This window comes from Poecilia mexicana, unplaced genomic scaffold (assembly GCF_051168715.1).
Source record: "Poecilia mexicana isolate PSO_F unplaced genomic scaffold, ASM5116871v1 scaffold_3, whole genome shotgun sequence".
NCBI classification, from domain to species: Eukaryota; Metazoa; Chordata; class Actinopteri; order Cyprinodontiformes; family Poeciliidae; genus Poecilia; species Poecilia mexicana.
In genome coordinates, this window is record NW_028263372.1 from 36,700,602 (window position 1) to 36,719,573 (window position 18,972).

An 18,972-nucleotide genomic window follows, 5' to 3' on the forward strand; every position below is an offset into this window, starting at 1 on the left:
TTCCTGTTTAACATCTGTCCAGATTTTTCATTGGGATTTTATCCAAGGATTTTCAGTTTTTGAGTTTAATCTGTTCTAAATCTTTATTCCCCAAGACTGCCTGTTAAAAATCTGGAGTAAGAACCAATTCAATGTCCTCCCTTTGGGCGTTATAGTTTTTATTACAAAATGTTTATCAAGGGTTTAATATGAGCAGAACAGTAGTTCTTTAAATGTGGTATGTTCATGCCTCCTTTAATGTTTTAAATCTAATCCTCTGCTTTTTTCCAACCCATATAAATCTGGACAGCATTGGACCACTCTATAAATTGCTTTTTTGTCATTTCCACCGTAGGGTTTGAAACAAGGAAATAAATCTTGGTAGTAGGTTCATTTTGATAGATTCAATTCTTTGGGTTAAACTCATTGACAGTCCATCGTTGTATATTGTTAAATTAGAGGAATAAAATGTTAAACGTCTTCGCTTGTTTTTCCTCTAGTGTCCTGAATTCAGGGTTCCTCATGTACAAAGTGGAAACCACACAGAGAACAACCAGTCGCCATTCAACTCCAGACATATCTAGGGTTTTATTCAAACAATTAAATGCATAGAAAAACAGATCAGCATCACACCCAAACCATCAAGAAGTCCAAACCTTAAAACAGACATTAATTACCTGAGAAAAGTAGAAAAATGAACAAAATACAAAAATAAGAGAAAAAGTAAAGCCGTCTTTGGGAATCGCTTGTGCAGCTGCAAAAAAAGCAATTTGGCTTGCTGCTGTGAAGTGGAGGTTTTTATTAAGATTTTAATATATGCATTGAAGGTGTGTCCTCTCCTTCTAAACCTCTAAGCAGTTTCAAGATACCTAGATAGGATGGTCTAAATGATTTCGTCACCTTCTTTGAGACGTATTCAAAACCGAAGATGAAGAGAGAGAGGTCATTCTCAAACAGGATTTTCTCATGTCGGTTACATCTGGAGTCTCTCCTCTTCCTCCCTTTCTAAACATTTGAACAAAGACCCTAGTTTATTTTTCACCTAGACCTTGTTTTGTTTTTCTCCAGGTTTTAAGTGTCTTCCTTACCCCTAGAAAATCACCAAAGAATTTGACTTGTGAACAGACAGAACTTGTCTTTCCATCCTGTTTTTATCTGAACTGCCCAGCATCCGTTTCCTTTTCTGAGCGATTCATCGAAAAACAGATTCCTGCATTAAACCTAAAGTAACAGGCAATTTGGAACCCAATGTTCTTATTTTAAAACGCTGATGATCTTATATAATATTGTACATATGGTTAAGTTTAAAAACTAGCATATTTTAATTTTATTTTCCTAACAATATCTAATCTAACTTTGGTCAGAAGATCCTCATAATTACACTTGGTTATAGTTTTTGTATCTTTGGGGATCAGAACTCCAAGGTATTTCAATATGGTTTGGTCCCATTTAAGTTTTAATTCGGCACGCAAAGAATTTGGTGGATTATAAGAAAATGTCAATATCTTTTTAACGTTTTTTTCCACATTCACTTTATATCCTGCAAATTCACCAAAGCTGCTCAAGCTCTGAAGTAATGTAGGCAGTGATGTGTTTGGTTCACTTATGTATACAAACACGTCATCCGCGTATAGCGCCACCTTGTGTGCATCACCAGAAATGTTTGTACCTTTGATATATTGAGTTTGCCGTATTAGTTGGGCCAACGGTTCTATGTAAAGGGCAAACAGAGAGAATCCACATCCTCGTCTCCTTCCACGCTCTAATTCATTTGACAGATCCATTTATTTTTATCTGTGCATTTGGTTTTGTGTATATTGACCTGATTACGTCAGTAAAATTGGAGTGGAAACCAAACGTCTCGAGTACCTTATATAGAAAGTCCCAGCTTACTGTATCGAAAGCTTTTCCAGCGTTGAGACTGATCACTGCAGCTGGTGTTTGGCATTTTTGAATGTGGTTCAAGATACTTAATGTGCAACATTATCATGGGTTTGTCTCTGTGGGATAAAACCGGTGATCTGTATGAATAAGTTCTGGGAGTATCTCTTGTATTCTCCTTGAGAGAATTGATGTAATTTTCTCCCCAAGAGTTTAGCAAATTTAGCCCCTGATTCATAATATTTTTGTTTAGCATAAATTATCTGTTTTTGTATTTCTTATAAATACATTGCATTAAGTTTATTTCCTAATATCTGAATTTTGCGCGTCATCGGAGTCTGACACCCAGCAATAGCAAAGCTAACGTTTAGCTTAGCACTTTAGCCAACATTAAAAATGTTTTGCTAACTTAGCCTATAAATTACTTGAGTGTTTTGTAAACTTTCAGTGGAATTAAGTTCAACATCTGTGTTGAAGTTTTGATTATAAACTGTTAATTCTTTAAGTAGTTTGACTTTTTTTCATGCTCTTATTTTGAAATCTGATCGTTTCTTCTTGATAGTTTGGTTTCTGGTAAATAACTGATGACGATACAATAAGTCGGGTTTGATAAAACAACACAAAAGACAAAGGAAAGCAGCTTTCATTTTGAAGAGAGTCTGAATGCATCATAGCTTTTAATCATTTGACCCAGACTGAGCAGGTTCAGGCAGAAAGTCACCGGTCAACTCGTCACATCTGGTTTCAAATTAAATCACATCTGTAAAGTTTCTGCTGCGACACTAATAGATAAAAAAAACTTTTTTCCTCACATTGTTCATAAAGGAGACTGATCAGATTCAGCCAAATACTGTTAATGATTAAAGGAATAATTCAACATTTTTTGCTCAGTAATTGGCTTCATAACATCATCAGGGCCTCATGCATAAAGCAGCATACACACAAAAACTGTGCGGCGCCATATTTTACACACAAGTCGGCATGTATAAAATGAACGAGGCATGAAAACGTGAATAAAGGCAGACCTTTGACCTGCCGTGAAAATGTGCAGCAGCCACACAAACTTTATCTGTGGACAATAAACTACAAACCTAAATCCACTGAAACCTGAGACATTCAGTTATTTAGACCAGGAAGCATCAAACCAGATGGTTTTCATGATTTTAATATTTTAGTGTTTAAACGATGAAACTGAACCACATTTATCCTCAGACAGTAAGCTAACACTCACACAAAATAAAGAAAATAAACTAAAGGAAGGTAAAACTTCACTCTGACGTAAATAATAACTTCCTCAGTTTGTCTCATGAAGATGTAACTCATCGTCTGAAAGCATCTGAGCCTCATTTCATTCTGACTGGAGAGAAAACAGGCTGATCAGCAGATGGATCCACCAGGTTCGGTTCTGATCAGGAGACGATCAGGTCCATCAGCAGCTGATCCAGGTGAGCCGCTACCTGACGAGCTTTGGCTCTGATGGAGAACATCTGAGGGATTCAGAGGAGGATTGATCACAGATCAGATCCATCTGATGGTCGATCAGCGTTTAGAGTCATCCTGGAGCTCAGAGCAGAACTTAGAGCGGTACCAGCGGTACCGGTACCGGTCTAGCTGCAGCCGTCCTCCAGTGGAGCCGCCCGCTTTGTGAAAGCGCCTTATGGACAGAAAGCAGCTCTACTCTGTGAATGCAGCTTCTGCTGCTGATTCCTGTCTGCAGAGCAAACGTCCACATTCAGAGCCTTTCTGGTCTGTAATCCGGTTTCTCTAACGGTCCAGTCAAATCCAAGCCATAATGCCATAAATACCCTGATTAACGGTTTTAGCAAGCTTTATCTGTTATTTTACAAACAAATTTTTTTTTTTTGTTTGTAACAAAAAATTCTAATATTTTGTATTGTTTTGTGCGCCGCACTTTTCTAAATTTGTCCGTTTTAGTTCTAGTGTGAAAACTGCAGTGTTTGATACATGAGGCTCCTGGTCTCCACAGTTTCACAGTGTTTGGATTAAAAATCAGTTTAAATGAAAACATGAGGTATTATGTTCACTCAACTGGACTGGACGGTACCAGCTGGTACCGTCCACAACAGGAGAGGATTCCAGGTCTAAGAACACAGAAACAACTGTCACTATGGTGGAGGCAGCATCATGCTGTGGGCCTGTTCAGCTGCCAGTGGTAAAGAAAATTTAGAAGAAGGACGACAACCAGAAAACTCTTCAACTGTAAGATGATTTAAACTGGTTTCAAATAGTTCCAGTCTGAACTGGTTCTAGTGATCCACAGTGAGGCTGCAGCGGATCAGTAGTTCACATTGACCGGGTCTCAGAACCGGCTGGTCTGGACCGGGTCTCAGAACCGGCTGGTCTGGACCGGGTCTCAGAACCGGCTGGTCTGGACCGGTTCACAGCGTTTCTTCGGTTCCTGGCTGGATCCAGCAGGAATCCTGAGTGAGGAAAGTTTGATGAAAATGTTCAGAGAAGGTTCAGCTGCCCAGCGTCAGCCGGTTCCGTCGGGGGTTTCTGGACCTGCAGCAGGTCTTCATGACGGTTACTGAGAGTAACTGGGCCTCACGCAGGTGCAGCCCACCGGAACCGCCATCAGCTCCTTCCAGACCATGAATTTGTTTGGGTCGCTGGGACACGGCTTCCTCCTCAGCACCGTCGTCTGGGCGCAGACCGCCACCGAGTTGTAGCTGGGATCCTCGCGCAGGTTGATGATGCAGCCGTCGCAGAGGCAGCGCGCCACGCTGATCTCAGCCGGGACCCGGTCGGCGTCCCGGTGCACGCTGCAGAGAGAACGGGAACCGGGTCAGAGACAGGAAACGGGTCAGGAAACAGGAAACCCAATCCGTTCTGCAGAACTTCAACCGACTCTCCTGATCCTGATCAAAGCCAAACTCTGAGTGTCTTTAAAGCTACGTTTTCTCTGGACTCATTTATACATTTATTTATAGATCATCGACGATCGATAAATAAATGGTTATTAATTAAAAATCATTTATTTATAGATTAACATATTTCCATGTGAATGATTGCTAGTATTTTATTTATTTGATCACACTTATATACATATCTTTTTAAATAAATTTTATGCCACTTATGTGGTTTCATTTGTATTTACTAATATTTAACACCTTGGATGGAGTAACTTGTCAACAAATAAGCAATTTCCCCTTGGAGATCAATAAAGTATTTTTTCAATCTGCAGTAAAATTAAATGATTCATTTATTGCGGATTTTTACATGAAGGCAAACAGCGCCCTCTGGTGTGTGAAGGCAGCAGCTTCAGTGTGTTTTGTACGGTGGCCGACAGGTGCAAATGCGCAGCAAAAGAGAAAACATGCAAACAAAAGAAAAGACACCCCCCCGAATCAAATGCAGCAAACAAAAAAGAAAACACCCCCGAATTAGAAAACACCCCCGAATTAGAAAACACCCCCGAATGAAATGCAGCAAACAAAAAGTGTTGAAAACGGAAGTGCTCCAGACCACTATGGGGAGTCTAACAAAAAATAGCTGTGTCCGAATTCAGGCTCTGCATCCTTTCAAGGGCCCTGAGAAACTGATCCTTCGAAGCATAGACATAATAAAAGAGTACACCCTCCCCCCCACGATTGGCTGCTCCGGCGCAAATACACTTTGCTTTGCTCAACCAAAACAGCAGAAGATGCCTTCAGCACTGCGGAATATTGTTGATCGGATCGACGGACTACTGACGTGAGGGCTCGACAGACTTTTCGCAAGTAAGATGGACATATTACTGTGTATTTTTGTGATTAGAATATTACTATACTGTATTTATGTCCACTGGCGAAATACCAGCTAATGCTAGCTATAGTGCTTGGTGTTCAGCCCCCGCTCTGACAGCTAACCGAGATTCCGTAAATCTTAAAATGTTTCAGTCATTCTCCAACATTTAGATTATCTGATACAAGAGCCTACTATAGAAATGAAACAATATTATAAAAATCATAACATTCACCAGCAAAGTTTACACAGATGACAATGGCTATTATTTAATTATTTAACTCAGTCAACGTAAGATAACTCGAAAATGTCCCGTTTTTGTTTTGAAGGTTTCCTACGACGTGAGGAAGAAGGGAGAGACAGATTCACTGCACAGCACGGATGAATCTGGTATCGGATTTTGGACCCAATCTCAGCTGCTGAATCACTCTTAAACCAGAACTCGTAGGCTGGAAAACATTATATATATATATATATATATATATATATATATATATATATATATATATATATATATATATATATATATATATATATATATATATATATATATATATATATGTGTGTGTGTGTGTGTGCGTGCATAATCATGCATAGCCTAATGTATATTATTCAGTATTAATGATTATTTATTTATGTTTGTATACTTATATAAGTATGTATTGATAAGACGAGAGCGGTCCATTAGGCGTCTGTCCTTTTATTATGTCTATGTGAGAAACGGCCCGATCTACAGAAGACGGATCCTTCGAAGGCCACGAATATGGACGACCAGAAGAGAGAAGCTGTAGCCTCCGGCTAGCTGCCTAGCCTCCATCTCGGCGTTATGTTGCTTAGCAACCGTGACAACGTGAAGCACAGAGCAGCGAAGGAAAAAAAACGGACTCAGTTGTTTTTTACTCTTTATTTCTGTATTATTCTTCACCTTTTGTAATAAAGGTTGTTCCATAGTAAAAAGAAAATCTGTCTGATTCTAAAATGTTTAATGTATACAAGGGATATTATTCATTTTCAAATACTCTCCAGATCTCAGGTAGTAAGACATTACAGTTAAATAAACTATGTTTGAAGGCTTAACTTTAATCAGTCAAACCCATTTGCTCAGGAATAAATTAAATACTTTATTAATATCTACATGGAGCGCCCGGCCAGCTGACAGCTTGCGAGTGAAGCTGGCTGTTAATGCAGCGGGAGAAGACATCTCCGAAAACGTCGGAGCAATATTGGAAGTAGGTGATTTATTAATGAACCGAGCAGATATTTCAGATCTACACATCTACATTCTCGCCTAAAAACATTGTAAAAAATAATTTTGTGTAATTTTAAGTGTAATACAGCAAAAATTATTTTGTCGCCATTGCTGCTTTTCTGAACACCCGCTTTAAAGGATGCAGAGCCTGAATTCGGACACAGCTATTTTTTGTTAGACTCCCCCTAGTGGTCTGGAGCACTTCCGTTTTCAACACTTTTTGTTTGCTGCATTTCATTCGGGGGTGTTTTCTTTTTTGTTTGCTGCATTTAATTCGGGGGTGTTTTCTAATTCGGGGGTGTTTTCTTTTTTGTTTGCTGCATTTAATTCGGGGGTGTTTTCTAATTCGGGGGTGTTTTCTTTTTTGTTTGCTGCATTTGATTCGGGGGTGTGTCTTTTCTTTTGTTTGCATGTTTTCTCTTTTGCTGCGCATTTGCACCTGTCGGCCACCGTAGTTTTGAACGTGTTGATTTCCTCCAGGACATCCAGGCTTTCATTTCTTCACAACCAGGGCCGGCCCAAGGCATAAGCAAAGTAAGCAGCCACTTAGGGCCCCAGGGCCACCAAGGGACCCCCTCAGTGAAGCTGATTTTTTTTTATATATAGCAATTTCTATGTCATTACAGGAACAAAAACTCACGATTTCATCATTTTACTATAATTTATATTTGATAAAGAATGTAGAAATTATTTTATGGATGAAAAGAAAAAAGAAATTGATCTTGCTGGCTCCGCTCAGAAGTAAAATTAGCAAAACAATGACTCAAAAGAGGACATATCCTTCAGTGAGGGAGAAAAGAAAGAGGAAGAATAGAAAAAAGCCAAGATTAAGGTTTGTCTTAATATTTCTTCGTAATGTAATCTTATAAAAAAAGATTTGTGAAGTGGCTAATAGAAAATTAGCTTTATAGCTACCTTGAACGGTTCAGTTCAACAGCCTACCATTTATACTAGCGTCCTTGTGTGAAGCTGAGTTTTAATTTGAAATTAGTTGATTCCCACGGTGGCTCTGTATATTTCTGAGATTTGTGGCTTCAAAACGTCGTGTGTGATAACGTTTGATAAGAATAAATAAAACTTCTTAATGTTTGATATTGTCCAGCAAAATGTTTTACAGGCTACATGGCTACATTAATATATCGATGAGCTGCTCTAAGCTGTGGTTGCTGATATGTTGTTTGCTGCTGATCATGTATGTGACTAAAACAATATTTTTACATCAACTTCTAAGTTATGTGAAACTTCTGTTAAAATCATTTGAAGGCTCAGAATCAACCCGGTACCGGTCCACATTCTCAGGGGAGAAAAACTCACCTTATGTAAATTTAATTTTTAGCTATTGGAGTGTCTGTCAGTCAAACCTCTCACTGTAGAGCAGAAGAGGACAGAGGCTGATTTATAAACCTTTGCTGATGAAGATCAGGGGATAAGATCAGCTTCACATGCAAGTATCGGTCGATCACGATCCCCCAAAATTAAGGAAATCGGCTCCTAGAAATCGACTGATTGATAAATGTATCCTATATTATACATACATGTATTATATATACATATGTATGTATGTATGTATGTATGTATGTATGTATGTATGTATGTATGTATGTATGTATGTATGTATATATATATATATATATATATATATATATATATATATATATATATATATATATGTAACCCCCTGGGTTCCCAGGAATATAAGTTGCTATTGTTGTTTTAAAAAAAAACATTTAATGTATGCAACTTCATATCTTAAAATAAGATATAACAATTTCCAAATCTTTTGGTAGAAGATTGAAATGAGCAAGAGTTCATTAAAAAGAAAATAAACAGTTGGAGTAAAACTTCTGTTAAAATATTGTGTTCTGTCACTTTAAGAACAAACAATATTGTGTAGTTTGTATGTAATGTACAGCTCAACACGAGGTGTGACAGATTATAGTGCTGTGTATATATTTTTATTGGTTGTTCTGCCTAAGGTCAGTTGCTATTGGGTGATTACACTTTACCTGAATTCTGATTGACTGGGGGGCGGGACTAATCTGAAGGAGAGAGACGAGAGGAGAGAGAGACGAGAGGGCGACTCCGTGGAGAATGCTGGAACTTTGGTAACTCGTTTTGGGGACAAACGTCTAAAAAGTGCAACAACGTAGATGTGCACTAGCGCCAAGGGACAGTTGAAGGACCAAAGAAGAAGCATTTGGTGAGCTGGATGCCAATAGTCTACACAGGAGCCGGTGGAGAGGAAGAGGCTAGCTACGCCTGCGCTGGGCCCGCTGTTTTGGACTTGGCTGCGTTTTCTCCGCCTTTACCGAGAAAGGCGTGGATTAGCTGACTGTTATCTGGAGAGACAGTCACCAGGACCTTATAAAAACCAGCCACTGTGGATCGAGGACCAGTGGTGAGTGTCGTCAGAATCAGGCCTGCAACGGGGGTTTGAATGACTATAATGCCGGCTTTTATTCGTTTTATTTTATGGTGGGCCCACTAATTAAAAACTTTCATTTATTTTAAATGTATTTTGTTCAGACTAAAGGACTCTTATGTGTTCGGGACTGTTCAGAATAAGTCAGTGTGGAACTCTGTAAGCGTTTAAAAGACAGTGAACGTCCCTATTTCTGAACCAGGTATTTGTCAAAGCCTGTTGTATTTTTATTTGTATTTTCCTGGTTAGTAGGAGGTTAAAGAACAAACACTTTAGGCTATTCATTCTGGCAGACATAAGGTCTGCTGGTGACCATATTCAGTATGTTTTCACATGTGGTCTACTTTAATTTGCATTCTGAAGTTTGGTAAATAAAAGCTTTGCCTTTATAAAGTCTCCTTATTCATGGGTCAGTGAACTAAGTTGAATGCTTTATAACAGTGGTTCATGGGAAATGTAGTGAAACCAGTTTCTTGGGGTGTAACCATAAACAGATAGAACCCAGAGCGCTAGATCTAGCCTTAGACACCAGAAAGCACTACATATATAAAAAAAAAATAAATTCCCTTCTCACCCTCCGCGGGTGGTCTCTTTCATCCTCTGAGCTCGGGTCCTCTACCAGAGGCCTGGGAGCTTGAGGGTTCTGCGCAGTATCTTGGCTGTGCCTAGAACTGCACATTTCTGGACTGAGATGTCTGATGTTGTTCCTGGGATCTGTTTGAGCCACTGCTCCAGTTTGGGGGTGACTGCCCCGAGGGCCCCGATGACCACAGGCACCACTGTGGTCTTCACCTTCCAGACTTTCTCCAGTTCCTCTCTGAGGCCCTGGTATTTCTCCAGTTTCTCATGCTCCTTTTTCCTGATGTTGTGGTCACTTGGTATTGCTACATCCACCACAACGGCTTTCCTCTGTTCTTTATCCACCACCACAATGTCCGGTTGGTTCTCCATTACCATCTTGTCTGTCTGGATCTGGAAGTCCCACAGGATCTTAGCTCGGTCATTCTCCACCACCTTTGGGGGTGTTCCCCACTTTGACCTCGGGGCTTCCAGTCCATATTCGGCACAGATGTTCCTGTACACTATGCCCGCCACTTGGTTATGTCGTTCCATGTACGCTTTCCCTGCCAGCATCTTGCACCCTGCTGTTATGTGCTGGACTGTCTCAGAGGCCTCCTTGCACAACCTACACCTTGGGTCTTGTCTGGTGTGGTAGATCTGAGCCTCTATTGCTCTGGTGTTTAGGGCCTGTTCCTGGGCGGCCAGGATGAGGGCCTCTGTGCTGTCCTTGAGTCCAGCTTTCTCCAGCCATTGGTAGGATTTCCTGATATCAGCCACTTCAGTTATTTGTCGGTGGTACATCCCATGCAGGGGCTTGTCTTCCCATGATGGTTCCTCCAGCACCTCGTCCTCTGTTCCCCATTGCCTGAGACATTCGCTGAGCACATCGTCCGTTGAGGCTTTGTCCTTGATGTATTTATGGATCTTGGATGTCTCATCCTGGACAGTGGCTCTCACACTCACTAGTCCTCTGCCTCCTTCCTTACGGCTTGTGTACAGTCTCAGGGTGCTGGATTTGGGGTGGAACCCTCCATGCATGGTTAGTAGCTTCCGAGTCTTAACGTCCGTGGCCTTTATCTCTTCCATTGGCCAGCTAATTATTCCGGCAGGGTATCTGATTACTGGTAAGGCATAGCTGTTTATTGCACGGATCTTGTTCTTGCCATTGAGCTGGCTTCTCAGGACTTGCCTTATTCGTTGGAGGTATTTGACTGTGGCTCCTTTCCTTGTGACCTCATCGAGGTTGCCATTTGCTTGTGGTATTCCCAGGTACTTGTAGCTGTGCTCTATGTCTGCTATTGTTCCCTCTGGGAGTGAGACCCCTTCTGTGCGGACGACCTTCCCTCTCTTTGTAACCATCCGGCCACACTTCTCTAGTCCGAATGACATCCCAATGTCAGTGCTGTAGATCCTGGTGGTGTGGATCAGTGAGTCGATGTCTCGCTCCATGGATGACATCAAGCTGTACGCCAAGAGCGTACAGCTTGATGTCATCCATGTAGAGGAGGTGACTGATTGTGGCCCCATTCTTGAGTCGGTATCCGTAGCCAGTCTTGTTGATTATTTAGCTGAGGGGGTTCAGGCCTATGCAGAACAGCAGCTTGGGGACAGAGCATCTCCTTGGTATATGCCACATTTGATGGACACTTGTGCAAGTGGTTTGCAGTTGGCTTCAAGGGTGGTTTTCCACAGCCCCATCGAGTTTGCAATGAAGGCTCTTAGAGTCCTGTTGATGTTGTACATCTCTAAGCATTCAATGATCCAGGTATGTGGCATTGAGTCATAGGCTTTCTTGTAATCAATCCAAGCGGTGCACAGGTTGGTGTGTCGGGTTTTGCAGTCTCGGGCGACTGTGTGGTCTACAAGGAGTTGGTGTTTGGCTCCTCTGCTATTTATGCCGATGCCCTTCTGTGCCGTGCTCATGTATTTATCCATGTGCCCGCTTATCTTAGTGATGCCTGACATGAGCTTCCATGTTGTAGAGAGACAGGTTATCGGCCGATAGTTGGATGGGACTGAACCCTTTGAGGGTTCAGTTAGCCATTCAGGGTGAGTCCCATTCTGTAGAGAGGTTAGCCACTGTGCATTGCTGTTGTGGGACGCCTCCCTTTCCCATATGCCTTTCCAGTATTGTTCAGTCTCCAGCCTTGGTGGGTCTGCTCTGTTGTTAGTACCCTGCCATTGAGAGTACACTTTAGCTGGTTGGGTGGAGAAGAGCCAGTTAATCCTCCTGGCTTCATTCTCTCTTGTGTATCTCTTTAGGCGGCTGGCCAAGGCTTGGAGTCTTTGTTTGGCAGTTTCGAGTGCTTCAGGTATGGGCATCTGGCTGTACTTCTTAGGTACTGGTCTTTTCATTGCACCTCTTTGGAGCTCTGATAGTTGGCTCACTTCCCTCCTTGTTATCTTGATCTTAGCCTCTAACCGTCTTTTCCATGGTGGATATTGGGTCTCATGGTTGCTCTTATAGCCGAGCATTTCAAGGATCACTGATGCTGAGTTGTATATCAGCTCATTGGTTTCTGTTATGGTGTTGGTAGGGATTGTTCTCAATGCTGCATTCACATCTTCAATGAGACTTTCTGATATAGATATATATATATATATATATATATATATATATATATATATATATATATATATATATATATATATATATATATATATATATATATATTAGAGGTGTGCCGATCGATCGGTCACCGATCACAATCGGGCCGATTTTCGTGAAAAAGTGCATGATCGGTGATCGGCGATCATTGTCTCTTTTACCGATACCGATCATCTCATTTCCAGCCTGCCTGTGCAGCTGGTCTCCTCTTTCCTTCACTCTGCGCAAACGCGCAGCAACAAATCCTAAGCGATGTGAAACTATAACCACTGAGTGAATGGGGAAGTTTGCGAGTTGCGGCGGAAAATTGAAGCAGGTCAAAATGCATCAACACAACGAAGCTAATACGACATAAAAACAATGAGATACTTGACGGAGTTTGGCTACATCGAGGCTCACTGCAGTAAAAAAGACATACGGAGGATCAGACAGCAGGTAAAGCAGCGCACAGCTACAAACACTCACCGGATTAGCATGACGGTCAGAAAGCTAAACAAATAACCTGGAAAATTATTTAAGTCTTCGAGCTGCGATGTCAGACGCTGGTTCTGCTCTCCTGTTGAACCGCTGCTACGCTACAGGTAGTAATATCTGACAGGCTACAGGTAGTAATATTTGACAGACGGAGCTTCGCTTCTGCTCCACCTGGTAGTGACTCTCACACCGAACCTGCTTAAAGCTGCAGCATCTAACCTAAAAAATAAATTTTACATACGTATTAAAACTGTCGCTGTCCTAACATGAGACAGATAATCTCTAAAAAAATAATCGATCTCCTCCCTGATCTGCATAATTACTCCGCTCAGTCAGAAACAGCCAATCAGAACTAGCAGTAATCAGCTAGCCGCCATGCTAACAGGAAGTTTTCATTCAGTAACTCTGGATTGTTTATTGTAATGGATCCTGTTTTTGCCTTTGAATGTTAAGTTTTATACTTGAACTTCTTGGCAATGTTGAGAGGTTTTATTTTGGCTCTTTGCATTATTTAGCCTCTTCAGAGCCTTCATATGTTTTCAGTCTGTTAAAGATAGTATTATTGATACCAGTACAATTTGCACAATGCCTGTTTTGTTTAGTTTTCTTCTTGAAAAAAGTTATTAAAAACCAGTTTTTGTCTAAATTAAGGTGAATTCATGGTTCCTTTTTCCACATAATGTAACCGGTAGTGTTTATGATAAAAAAAAAAAAAATAATTATGTGATTGGTATCGGTGATCGGCCCTCATGGGTGAAAAAACCTGATCAGCACATCTCTAATATATATATATATATATATATATATATATATATATATATATATATATATATATATATATATATATATATATATATATATATCTAACATCTAGACTGTAACATCAGAACCGTTAAAGACAGACTTACAGTAAACCAGCACCCACCAGTTTTATATATATGCCTGTGGTCATCGGGGCCCTCGGGGCAGTCACCCCCAAACTGGAGCAGTGGCTCAAACAGATCCCAGGAACAACATCAGACATCTCAGTTCTAGGCACAGCCAAGATACTGGAGGAGAACCTGAAGCTCCCAGGCCTCTGGTAGAGGACCCGAGCTCAGAGGATGAAAGAGACCACCCGCGGAGGGTGAGAAGGGAATTTTTTTATATATATATATATATATATATATATATATAATTTTTATTTCTCTTTCTCACTGTTTGCGTTTTAATGTTTTTTTAAAACTCTTTCTCACATGCTGTTTTTATTTTAATTGTGTAAAGCACTTTGAAATGCCTTGCTACTGAAATGTGCTATACAAATAAAATTTGATTGATATATATAATGTATATAATGTAAACAGCACTATCAGAGATTCAATAAGTTTATCACAGGTGTGTGAATGATGTAATCATCTAACTGTTGATTCTAGCAATCTACATTCTTAGTAGAACTTGAGGGCCCCAAAACCAAATTTCGCTTAGGGCCCCAAGGAGGGTTGGGCCGGCCCTGGTCACAACAAGAGAATATTTTGGTGAAATATCTGAAACGACGGACTCTGACTCATTCATGATATTATAGTTAAACAAAACTAGCGAAAATTAAACTGAGAAAACATTTTCATTAACTGAAATAAATAAAAACAGAAATTAAAGTGGAAAAGTTATAACTAGTTAGCATTTATAAAACTAAAACATACTGAAATTATAGATGTAATATCCAACATTTTCGTGTTTATGAAGCTATCAGTCTTTCAAGCTGATGTGATTTTTTTTTTCTCCACTCAAGCAGTTTACGTCAGCTGTCGGCAAATTATGGCACTCCATCATTCCTCCTGGTGGCGACGCTAATCAGCAAAATGGCAACAGCAAAAGTTGGGAGAAACAAACTATTGTCTGTTCAACGATAACTGAATACATTTCTTGAAAACAGTATATTCTGTTGAGTATTCATTGCCAATTTTTAACTGACAATAAAAATTAACACATTCTAAAAACTAAAACTGACTAAATTAGACAAAAAAGTTACACAAAATAAAACTAAAGTGTGATGAAAAACTATTAGAACTCGCCTTTCCCATCAAAACATGCTCAATTTTGCAGGATTTTCCTCCAAATATTTGATCTGTTTATAACCTTTAAATACAGTCAATTAATATAAATTGCACTGTTTATAAAGTATTATGAGAAACTGTTATTAGAACCAAGAAAAAATCTGTGGAGATCCTGGAGAGTAAATCAGAACCACTTTAAGAGATGTTTTAATCATAACTATGCATTTATTTGAAGGTGAAGAAGGTCGAAGGCGAGATTTAAAGCTGCATGTCATTCAAGAAGAAAAGAAATTAGCTTTTTATTTTTAAAAGTTTTCAGAAGGAAATTTGTTAATTGTTTTTAACAGCAGAAATGATTAATGGTTTCCTGGAGTATGTGACCAAACATAAGGAGGCTGAGCACTGCGCCCTGAGGAACACCGGCAGAAACAGGAAACGAACCTGGTGCTAGTATGCTAGCATGTTCAGGAGGGTTTATGAGAACTGGTGTTGAAGCTTTTATTTTAACTCTAAATGATGAAACACTTTCCAAAAAGATGAAGTCGAACAGAAGAAGATTTGAAACTTGGACTGGAAAAAAGTCCTGGCAGCTTTTCTTCTTCTCTGGTTTTAAAATCTCTGAGGCTTTAACTGCTGCAACTGGAGTCATTCATAAACTGTTGAAAGCTCTGTTCATACATATATTTTTCTAACAAACTTTAAAACTGCGTATTTTCTCAAGAAAAAGCATAAAAATAACAAACTTATTAAAATCTCTGCGTCTGGAAGTATCTGAAGCTGTCATGATCTGTGTTTCTGTGTTTAGTTTTGAGTTTTTCTGTGTGATTCTGTTTCCCTGTGAGTCTCTGTCCTGTCCTCCCCGTTGATTGTGTCTCATTCCCTTGATTACCCCGTGTGTATTTAGTCTCACCTGTTGTCTGTGTTCTTCGTGGGATCCTTGTCTTGTGTTGCTGTCACATTGTTAGGTCGATGCGCTCCAGTGGAACTGCGAAGTCCTGGTTAGCCTAGCTCACGTTTTCAGTCTTTGTCAGTGCTACCGGTATTAGCGGTTTGCTACTCTGCCGTGCTGCCTGTTTTCTGGACTGTGAGCTCTCCAATAAATTCATCATATTCATCACCTTACCTGGGTCTCAGCCTTCTCTCCTCACCACCTACCACCAGTTCATGACAGAAGCTCAGGTAAAATTTCCCCAGGCACTAAATTGGCCTCGAAGATTCATGACTATTTACAATAATATGTGTTAATTTTGGTGAGCCTGGTAGCTTATAATGTGTTAGGTAAATTGTATTATTATCAACTATTTGTTATATCTTTATGTTCTTAGTTTATGTATTCTTACTTATTTAGTTTAGTCATGTTTTAAGAAATGTTTCTATATTCTTAATCACTGATTTCCTTTCTCAGAGGGCCTCTCTGAAGAAGAGCAGTGACAGCAGCTCTTCACAGAACGGCCTGCTTTGACCTCTTAGACAGCTATAAAACCATCACAGTGAAGATTCACAACTTGTCCTGTTTGATCCCGGGTCAGGAACTGGATAAGCTAGTGCGAGATAGATTGTGTTGTTAGCGATAATCTTGGCGCTGTGACTGTGATGAAGTGTCTTTCCCCCTCCCTTTAGAGTTACAGCGCTCTCTGTGATTAGGGATCCTAAAGACAATAAAAAGAGAGGGGCAGGCAAATGTGCTTCAGAGCAGCAGGAGATTGTAACTGAAAGCACATCTCTGTCTGTTCTCCTCACGAGTATTCAGAATCTAACTTTCTCTTGTCTTTCCTGTGTTATTTGCTGTGTTTAATAGGTGTCAACTCCGACATAATGAAATTAACATTAACAACAAAAACTAAATAAAAAAGTGATACATGTCTGAGTCAAAAAGAAGCCAAAATTATTCATACCCCTGAAAGATTTAGATTTAAAATTATTTTCATTGAGTCTAAAAGGAAATGATGCAGAAGAGAAGAAAACATTTAGAGGAGGAAACATGCTGGATATATTGTTACTACTAATGTTATTAATGCACTTCAAGACTTTATTTTATCCTGTTAGTGTTTTGTCATATTTTTGTCACATTTTCTGTCATCTGTGTCCTTTTTCTGATCTTAAATGCTTTTTTAAAAACTTGTTTACATTACATTCAAAAAAAAATTTGGTATGTTTATATATATATATATATATATATATATATATATATATATATATATATATATATATATATATATATATATATATATATATATATATATATATGTTTTAAATGTCATGCAAAAAATACGGATTTCCTTTAATATAACTAATGCCTAACCTGAATTAGCAGCATAAATGTATAATGAGCTGCAGTGAAGGTTGGAAGGCCTCTGCACCATCACCCTCATCTCTGACTCTCCACCAGATTCAAGTCTGAACATCTAAATCACGCCAGACTGAAAAACATGTTGATCAAACTAAAGCAAACCCGCCAGGCTGTGAATGCTTTGCACCAGAGTCTCATTTCTGTATTTTGAAAATATACATTTTTAACATAATTTATTTCTAAATATTTTCTGCAAACTCACCTGCTGCGGGTGTGACGTTATTTTCAACTCCTGGATGAACCAGTTTATTAGAATAAAACCTGAAGCGCGTTTGGCCCGCGCGGACCTCCGTACTCACCTGTACTCCCACGGAGACAGCGACCTGCGGCTCTTCTCCCGGAATCTCTGCGGCTCTTTGCGCATTTCTTCCAGCACCTGCGCACACGTCCTGTTGGTGCTCTGCGCACTCAGCTCGGTCGCTGCGTACTTCTTCAGAAATCGGTCCTCGCGGCTGCGCAGTTGCGCAGTTGTGACGCAGCGGGTCCAGTGCGGGCCCGGGGGGTCGCGGGCCGCCGGGTCGCTCAGCTGCAGAGCGCAGGGGGTCCGCCGCGCCGCGGTGCGGCCGGCGTGGAGCAGCAGCAGCAGCGCGCAGAGGGAGACCTGCAAAAGAACCACAGGTCAGAGTCTGCTTGTCCGGACCGGACCGGACCGCGGCCGGACGGCTACCCACCATGTGCAGCCTGCTGCGTGTCATCCTGAGCGGGGAGTGTGTCCGGCTGCGCCATCTCACCTGGTTATATAGCAGCACCTCTCTGCTCTTTCTGTCGTTTCTGTGGGAAAACCCTCGAAATCAACATTTCCGTATTGTGAATCACAAAACCCGCCCACGCGCGCCTTGAGTCTCCGGCAGGGTCCGCCTCATTTCAGAGAGGATGTTGGTCAGAAGGTGTTAGCAGAATCACTTTTCGGGCACAGCGTTCAACGTGACACCATGAGACTCACTCGGTTTGGCTTTCGTGTTGTTCCCCCTTTGTTTGAAGGACACACCCTTTATTGTACACGAGTGTCTTCAATTAGACAAGTCACGTGATGTGACACAATAATTCAATAATGATAAAAACAACAACAAATGAGAGCACAAAACATTCATAATGTCAACACCCCCACTTGCTCACATTTGGGTAACTTCCTCTGACTCTTAATATTTCAACCAAAATACATTCATGATACACCAAACATAAACATTCCATACTTCCCTAACTTAATCTCTGTTGCTGGTTTAGTTAGTACATCTGCAACCATTTCATTGGTTGGACAGTACTCTAGAAAAACTTTTCCTTCATTTACGACTGATCTGACAAAATGATATTTAATATCAATATGTTTACATCTTTGTCTATATACAGGATTTTTGGCTAAGGATATGGTACCCTGATTGTCTTCATAAATCTTAGCTAAATAATCCAGACCATCCATGTTGAACAACAGTTGTTTCAAGTATAAGCATTCCTGTACAGTAGCAGCTAATGCCATGTACTCTGCTTCACATGTAGATAGAGCTACTGTAGGCTGTCTTTTGGTCTTCCATGAGACTAACGGACCATCTTTATTTAGACTCATACAGTAACCTGTTGTACTTCTTCGATCTGATACATCACCTGCCCAATCAGCATCACTGTATGCATATATAAGGTTATCACAGGCACCCTTTTTAAAACATAGTTCCTTAT

General features: G+C 40.3%; 2 protein-coding genes across 2 annotated transcripts in view; one reads left to right on the forward strand and one right to left on the reverse strand.

The window, feature by feature from the left end:
* Positions 1-542: 542 nt before the first annotated feature.
* LOC148160306 (uncharacterized) lies at positions 543-18,184 on the reverse strand. Its single transcript, XM_088004563.1, has 3 exons — positions 17,973-18,184; positions 17,601-17,902; positions 543-4,643 (listed from the first exon to the last, which is right to left on the reverse strand). Exons 1-3 carry the CDS (start codon positions 17,994-17,996, stop codon positions 4,406-4,408), a joined length of 564 nt encoding a protein of 187 aa, XP_087860689.1. The 5' UTR covers positions 17,997-18,184; the 3' UTR covers positions 543-4,405.
* The window catches only part of LOC106908842 (eotaxin-like), a 49,790-nt gene continuing 39,803 nt past the window's right edge, over positions 8,986-18,972 (forward strand). The window contains exon 1 of the mRNA XM_088004565.1: positions 8,986-9,251. The gene's annotated coding sequence lies outside the window, so the exon portion shown is untranslated. The remainder of the gene's footprint in view (positions 9,252-18,972) is intronic.

Coding starts and splice junctions, on each gene's coding strand:
- LOC148160306 (XM_088004563.1), bottom strand. CDS start 17,996: ATGACACGCAGCAGGCTGCACATG. Junction 17,903..17,972: donor CACGCAGCAGGCTGCACATG/GTGGGTAGCCGT, acceptor GTTCTTTTGCAG/GTCTCCCTCTGCGCGCTGCT. Junction 4,644..17,600: donor CTGTCTCCGTGGGAGTACAG/GTGAGTACGGAG, acceptor TTCTCTCTGCAG/CGTGCACCGGGACGCCGACC.